This window comes from Cheilinus undulatus, linkage group 9 (genome assembly GCF_018320785.1).
Source record: "Cheilinus undulatus linkage group 9, ASM1832078v1, whole genome shotgun sequence".
Classification (NCBI taxonomy): Eukaryota; Metazoa; Chordata; class Actinopteri; order Labriformes; family Labridae; genus Cheilinus; species Cheilinus undulatus.
The window spans coordinates 46922063-46929863 of NC_054873.1; the positions used below are offsets into that span (position 1 = coordinate 46922063).

Sequence of the window (7801 nt, forward strand, 5' to 3'; positions counted from 1 at the left end):
CTGCTCAGAATGAGCTGTGTCTTTACATGTTAATGAGCTATCTGACTCCGCCCATGACCACGCCCCTCTCAGGAAATGGATTTGGCTTAATGGATGTGGCTCTCCTGGTCCTCCTCTCAGCTGCCAGCTAAGAGGAGGACCAGGAGAGGAGGGCAGAGTTTTCTTCCAAGAGGGGAGGGCCAACCAAACCTGGGGGCGGAGCTAACCCCCCACATCATGAGGGGAACATCTGAATGGGGGATTTTTCTGATCCTTTGGGGGATTGTTGACAGGCCAGGGGCACATATTATGGTTAGAAGAGCCTGAAAAAGTGTGTTTTGCATAATATGTGACCTCTGATGTGTTACAGGAGGTCCTTGACCTAGCGTTTAGCATCACATATGATGTTGAAGAGTACAGCCTGAACTTCATCGCCCCCTCCAGGACTGATGTAAGCCTTTCCTTGAACTAAGTGATATTATTAAAACATCTTTTTAATTCTTTTTCTAAACTGTATTTTTACCCTCTTCCTCTCTGCCAGTTCTGCCTGTGGACAGACGGACTGAGCGTCCTACTCGGCAGGGAGATGAGCAGTGAATCCATGCGCAGCGAGCTGGAGATCCTCCTCTCTATGGAGATTAAGCTCCGCCTCCTCGACCTAGAGAATGTTCCCATCCCCGACAGTGCTCCGGTCATCCCTAAACCTCCGAGCAACTACAACTTCTGCTACGACTTTAGCCAGACGGAGCAGTAGAGAGTGGGAGAGTGAATGTGTAAATATGTGAGTGTGTATCTGAAACAAAGAGTGTGTGGTGTGATCTGACACGTGCATCTATGCACTTATAACAGATTTATAATGCTGACATTTTATTCTTCCTCTGTGGCCTCGTCATTATGTCCAAGTGGAACCACGAACTGCAGCAAACCTGTGGACTCTGAACAATAACAGCTGTGGGTGTGGACTGGTACCTTTGACTGCACTAATGCTGCGCATTCTCACTTCCTGTCTTTGAGACGTGTACTTACATTTAGTCCTCACATTTCCTCTTCCACTTTCTGGAAATTTCAACTCTTCTCTAAAGAGACGGGCACACCTTTTACACTTTAGCCACTGACTCAAGAAATGGTACTTTAGTTTGGTTTTATAATCATTTTATATTTCTAAATATATCTTAATCTATGTATGATGCGTTGAATATTTTTTAATTTTCTTTTATTTTCTTTGCTTGTTGCTTTTTAATGGGCATTAACTAGAAACCACTCTGCAAAAACTCACTCTAAGCAAGTGTATTTGTCTGATTTCTTGTCAAAAATATCTCATTGTCTATTTTAGGGCTCTTCCAACCAACAAATCCTGATGAAAATATTACTCCAAAGTATAGGAAGTACAAAATAAGACCAAAAGTCTTTGAAGAAAGTAACTAGAACTACTGTTTTTAGGTTATATCCGCCTCGGAAATTAACAATTGCGTCACAATTCCATCCTTCCATCGTACCTGAAGGTGGTTGCACACAGCCATGCACAATTTGGAATAGTCATGTGCAGACAAGGCTGCCCATGAGGTGGGATAAAGGGGAGAGCTTTCCGGGGTCCAGCCAGACTGGGGGACCATGTAGGTCAGCAAAATCATGGTTCATTATAAAGTTAAGCTGTGGTATCTATATCTTATATTTAACCTGAACAATAACCACTCATCACTAAACAAATATATTTTTTTTACATTTATGTAGTAATTATCCTTCTAAACAAAAGTAAGTCCCTTCATTTAAACCAGAATTAAAATGGGTTAAAATGGCTAAAATAGGTTGGTAATGGCAAAAAAATGGTGGAAAAGGTGGTGAAATTGGATTTTAAAAGTAGCAGAAATGGGTTGAAGTGGCAAAAAAAAAACAAAAAGTGGCAACAATAGGTTTAAGTGGCAAAAACGGTGTGGTATAATGGAATTAAAACTGGCTAAAATGGCTTTAAATTGGCAAAAACGAGTGGAAAATTTGGTGACATGGGAGGAAAAATTGGTTAACTGAGACAGAAAAATAGTCAGAAGTTAAACTGGCAAAATTGAGCAGATCCAATAGTGAACCTTGGTTAAAATGGGCAAAATTGGTGTAAAGTGTGATAAAAAAGTGGTTAATAGAGGCAATAATGGGTCAACAGAGGCAACGCTAGATGTGAAGTGGCAACAACAGGCAGGAAAAAAAGTGGTGGAACAGGTTTAAAATGGATGAAAATGGGTTTTAAGTGGCAAAAATGTGTCAAAATTGGCAAAAGTGGTGGGAAAAAATGATACACATGGGTTAAAATTAGGCAAATTAGTGTAGAGTGGCAGCAATGCAATTTAAAAAATATTCGTAGTATTGTTTAATGCATCTAAAGACCCCTTCTCAGTGTCTCGCGACCCCCATGGGGGTCCCAACCCCAACGCTGAGAAACACTGGCCTAGGGTACTGTACGGGTGGGTTCTAAGGTTGTAATGAGCTAGTCGTCATGCTGTGGATGTACCAATGGCCAGAAACCACCGGTGGTCTCTTATTACCAGAGGTAAAACAGCCCGTACAGAAGAAATGCCATCTAGCTTCAATTTAACAACATGCACGTTTGTTAGCATGCCCCTCCTATACCAGCCCTTGTTGGGTTATTCTTTAGTTTGTGGTGTGCTATTTCTTATTTTACCCCTGGACCTGTAGTGTGACTGTTGCTTGAATAAAGTTGAATGAGATATTTTTGACTAAAATCAGACAAAAACCCATTTAAATTTTAGTTTTTGCAGTGCAGTGCTTTCTTGACATGTGGCACATAAAGATCACATTTCCATCATTGGTATGTTTTTGATTTTGGCAATATTTTGGTTAAATTTACCTCCAGGTACTTACTTTTCTATGAAGCCCTGTGGCTTTGCATGATCTGGAGCAGGGTGCACCAGCAGGGCGTAGACTTGGGTGTAACGCTGTGTGCAACTTAGAGCTGAAAGCTGCCACCAACTTTAAGTTGTACACCAGCAGGATAAAAGCTCTGTTTTTTCACCTGGTTGTAACTAACATGACTAGAATAGAGCAGTTTTAAGTTTAAGTCAGACTTTTCCAGCAAAATATTAACAAAAAAAACTTAAAGTGAAACACCATGCCATTGCAGCTTGTTTACAGAATGATGGATGAGTCCCTTCTCTTTCTTCCTTTTTATGCAATTATGTTTCATTCAAAGAAAGCAGTGATATACTCTATGGTAAGGTAAACTTTAGGGGTGCATATTTATTCAAAGGATTCCTAAAATCAAGGCAGTGGAGCATTGAAGGTGTGTGTGGCATTTTAAAATACTGTGGCAGAAATGGTTTGTATTCATCTAACAGCATGAGAAGCACTTCTTTGTCTCTACAGAAAAAGTCATGATCCATATATTCTGTCAGACATTTGACAGGATGGAAGCATGCATCAAGGAAGCACTCACTGCTCCATGAATCCTCATGCTAAGACCAGGCATAGGTACTCTTCTGAGTTAAGGTTTGAAGGTAGGGTTTAAGCTGGATGCTGAGGACAAGACCAACCTTACGTACGCCCAGCTGGTGCACTTGGCTCTAGAAAACTGTACGACTCCCATCTATAGCAATGCAGATCTGCATCAGGTACCAAACTGACTTTGTTCCTCTTGTGTGTAAACACAAATCTAATGTGCATTTGCCCTAATGAACAGTGGATGACAAGAAAAAAATGTACAAGTTTAAAAACAGGTACTTTTCATAAAATGATGGACACTCTGAACATGAACTGACACGGCTCCACAGCTCCTCACACTGTTGGAGTGCTTTCTGCCGATGCTGGTAGCAGGTTCTTTCATTTCAGCAGCTGTTCCTGCAGTGCATTTCTGTCATGTGATCCAAATCACTATGAATTGTTTTCTTTGGGTGACTTTCACATGAATAAAACAGATTTATACTGAGAAACAAATAAGCATGTGTGTGCTTTTTGCATAAATATTTATGCTTATTTAAAAAAAATCAACATAATTTATCCATATTCTTTACAGTCTTTCTCATAATTGTGCATTATAAAGCATTAAAAAAATCAGCAGTGTTCAAACAGTTTAAAGGGTTTTTGAATCTTTTATCAGGCTACAGTGAAAATTAAATGAAAGGTGCTTCTGATCAAATCAAGTCCGTTTGAAATTACTCAAATAAAAGTGAGTATGTTCTGTCTAATTTCAGGTCAAAATCTCATAACCTGACTAGTTGAGATAAAAATGTATTTCAAGATATTATAAGCAAAATAATAACTGCATTGTTTGCAATGAGTGAACGATTCATCAAGTAAAATCTGGAATAAAAGACACACTTTTTATACCAAATTTTTCATCTTAAAAATTGCAGCATCCTTTAAAGTGGTATGACCAGTATACAATGCTGAGACATGCGCCATCTTGACCACTTATGCAGCCGTCACCTGCAAGTGTCTGCTTCACGTTACAAAGCATGCTAGAACAGTGGTTCTCCACTGGTGGGTCAGGACCCAAAAGTGGGTAGCGACCCATTTTAATGTTTGCCAGAAAAATAAATGCAGCAAATATTCTACGTACAGAAGCCCTGAGTGGATATATAGTTAAATGATACGTGTATTTGTCAGGTTTTCCTCTGATTTCAGTATCTGTCTTGAGCATTCTACAAACATATCTCCTTTTCTTTAGACAGCACAGCTGGTTTTCCCAAGATAACAAGGAAATTCCTCAAGAAATAAAACTTTCATGCTGTCTTGGGAAATTGGGGTATGCTTGCATGTCCTTCTGTAATGATGCTCTTTTAAACCTCTGTTTTGTCTTGCCTCTTTGTTCATTATGTGTTTTTCCATTTAGGACCAAAAAGATTTTCATTGAATAGATTTGACAGCATGAACATTTTAAAAAATTTGGGTCGCACTTCCTCATAAGAGGTTGTGGTGGGTCCTGGTGCACAACCATTTGAGAACCACTGTGCTAGAATACATAAAGACGCATCCCCCCCCGCTCTCACTCAACCCCATTCAGTCATAATTATGCATTAAGTAAAATGGAGGTATAATGCAACCTTGCAAAGCTAATGGATTGTCCAGATTCCATGTTTGTCATCAGACAGATCCAGCTTGCACATCTCTAATCTGACATGTTTGTGCCTGGTCTTAGAATTTATGGGCCAATCAGCATCATTTAAGGAGACTGAGATAGTAGTGACAGGCGTTATTTAGTTATACTGAAAACCAGTTAACAATGGCCGCTGGTGAAGCGACTAGCTCAAATGTAGCTAGAGCTAACTCAGAACTGGAGAGCATTTTCATTCAAAGGAGCACAAAGAACTGTAATGAAAGCTTTTCTAGGTACCAAATGTATTTTTCTTTTCTCCCTACTGGCTTTGGCATGACTGATATGAGTTTATGGTAGCTGTGGGCATGGTTTGGTTGTACTGCAAGCCAGCAAACAATGGCTGCCACCAGTGAAGAGAGTAGCTTAGATGAAGCTGCAGATCTATAGAAGAGCAAAGAATTGCGTGAATGCTTTTCTTGGTGAAAAAGATGTTTTTGTTCTGATCCCAACCAGTTTTGGTTCACTGATAGTGAACAACAACTGCTTCCTCACCATGTTGAAGCTCACCTACTCGCCCTCTCCAGCCCCCTACTGCCCTGCACTCATGTTGCTCCAAACCAAACTGAGCCTTGGCATCTTGTTATATTATAAAACACACAGTTTGTAATTTGCAGTCTTGCAGAGTCAGCACAATGATCAAATAGACAAAATGACCTCTAACTGTCCGCTATTGTTTGAAATGATTTTTGAGAGGAACAGTTGTATGTCTTGTTCATGTCTCACTGTCAGTGTTAATTTCATCGACTAAAACTAAAAGTATCTATTTTTGACTTTTGCCACTATTTTGCACATCATTTTGCATATATTTGCAATGCACTGAAAATGGATACATGGCCCACTAATTGAGAACTACTGGCGGTAGCTACCAGAGCAAAATCAGCTTGGTGAGAACAGAAGTTATTAAAAGAGCTGCACAGAAATAGCCTAGATGTTGTGGACAAGACTAAACATATTGTAAATTGTTGCACAGGCAAAGTTAAGCTGCAACTTTGTACTGGTATGACTTATAACCAAGATTTGACAGTACTTGTTGAGTGTCTTAAAATGAGAAGTCTGTGTCTGAACTGGTGAATCTCATTTCAAGAAACTAAAGTTGTAAATTTTGTTGCCACATTGGCATATTTTTCTGAGTGACGTGGGCTTTATTTTTTCATATCTTGAAATTAGGCATTTAAGATGCATGACTAAAATTAGTGTAATGCGATATTTCTGACCTGAAGACAGATGGGCTGCTTAAATCTTAGTTCTTGTGGTGCAGTTTGAACCATTACACCAAGTTTATTGATTCAGCAAATGTTTGAGGATTCCCATTTGACTTGTGACAGGATTTCTCTACTACTTCCCTCCTTATACAATTCCTTCAAATCAGCTTTGAGCACATCCCATCCTCGGCAGAACAGAACTAATTATGTAAAAAAAATCTCCAGCATTATAGTACAAAAATAATAAAGGGAAATAAATCAAAAACACAGTCAACAACTCTATACAGAGGGAGAAAACATGACAGTTTAAACAAAGAATGATCCTTTTAGTGCTGAAAACAACAGAAATGTGCTTTGGTCTGATGGTACACTGGAATGTAATGATTTATAAATATAATCCACAGTTCAGTTTTACAGTTAAGTCACATAAGATTTAAATAATTAGATTAATAAGAACATTTCTATATTTACACAATCATGAGTACAATTTCAACCCCTACAAGCTTCTTCTTTTTCATTATAATGAGGGAATGTTTATCTGATTACAGTATCATGCAGCTTCATGACTCACAAACAGCATTTTAAGTCTTATCTGAGTAACACTTTCAATAAAAGTACCATAAAAAAGTACCATAGTTAGTGAGTAACTGATAGTTACATTTGAGTCACTATAGGTGCTTTTCAACCAAGAGTACCAGGAACTTCTCAAGGAACTAAATGGTTCCTGCGGTCAACTGTTGTCTGCTTTCCACTGCAGCTTTAAGTCCCAGAAAGATTGTAAACATTTAACTATACAGCAAATACATAACAGAAATATCAGAGAGAACAATTTAGCTGTAGATCTATCGATACAAGAAACAACTCAGAGAACTACAGAAGAATGTAGGACTCATTCAGTCAGAAATGTCAGGCACTGCAGGTCCTACCCCCATAGTTCCTGGGTCTTTGGAAAGCACTGCCCCTGAGCGGATACTTTTCAGGGAGTTCCTCAACAGGTCCCTAGTTCTATGGAATGTTCCTGCTGTTGAAAAGCACCAAAAACCCACTATATGTAATTTATTTTTGCACCAATATGTCAATTAATTGAGAAAAAAAAAGCTCAGATTCTATACATTGTTGTGATAATTATTTTCTGGCTTATTTGTCACACTTAAATGTTTCAGATCATCAAACAAATTTTAATATTAGACAAAGATAACCAGAGTAAATACAAAATACAGCTTTTAAATGATGATTTGATTTATTAATAGGAAAAAAGCCATCTAAACCTACCTGACCCTATGTGAAAAAATAATCACCCAAGTGAAGTAGGCCAAAAGATCTCAGAAAGCAACACATGGCACCATCTAAAGATATTTAAGAACATATGAGAACAAAGTCACTGACATCTATCAGTCTGGAGAGGCTTACAAAGCCATTACCAAGGATTTGGGACTCTTGTCAACCACGATGGGAGCTATTATCCACAAAAAAACCTTCAAATATTGGTGAACCTTCCCAGGAGTGGCCGACCTACCAA

General features: G+C 38.7%; 1 protein-coding gene across 2 annotated transcripts in view; it reads left to right on the forward strand.

The window, feature by feature from the left end:
* The window catches only part of elmo3 (engulfment and cell motility 3), a 59751-nt gene extending 57876 nt beyond the window's left edge, over positions 1-1875 (forward strand). For both annotated transcript variants that reach the window (XM_041796398.1, XM_041796399.1), the window contains exons 20-21: positions 350-430; positions 521-1875. In XM_041796398.1, the coding sequence (XP_041652332.1) occupies positions 350-430; positions 521-733 (294 nt within the window). In that variant the 3' untranslated portion in view covers positions 734-1875. The remainder of the gene's footprint in view (positions 1-349; positions 431-520) is intronic.
* Positions 1876-7801: the final 5926 nt, after the last annotated feature.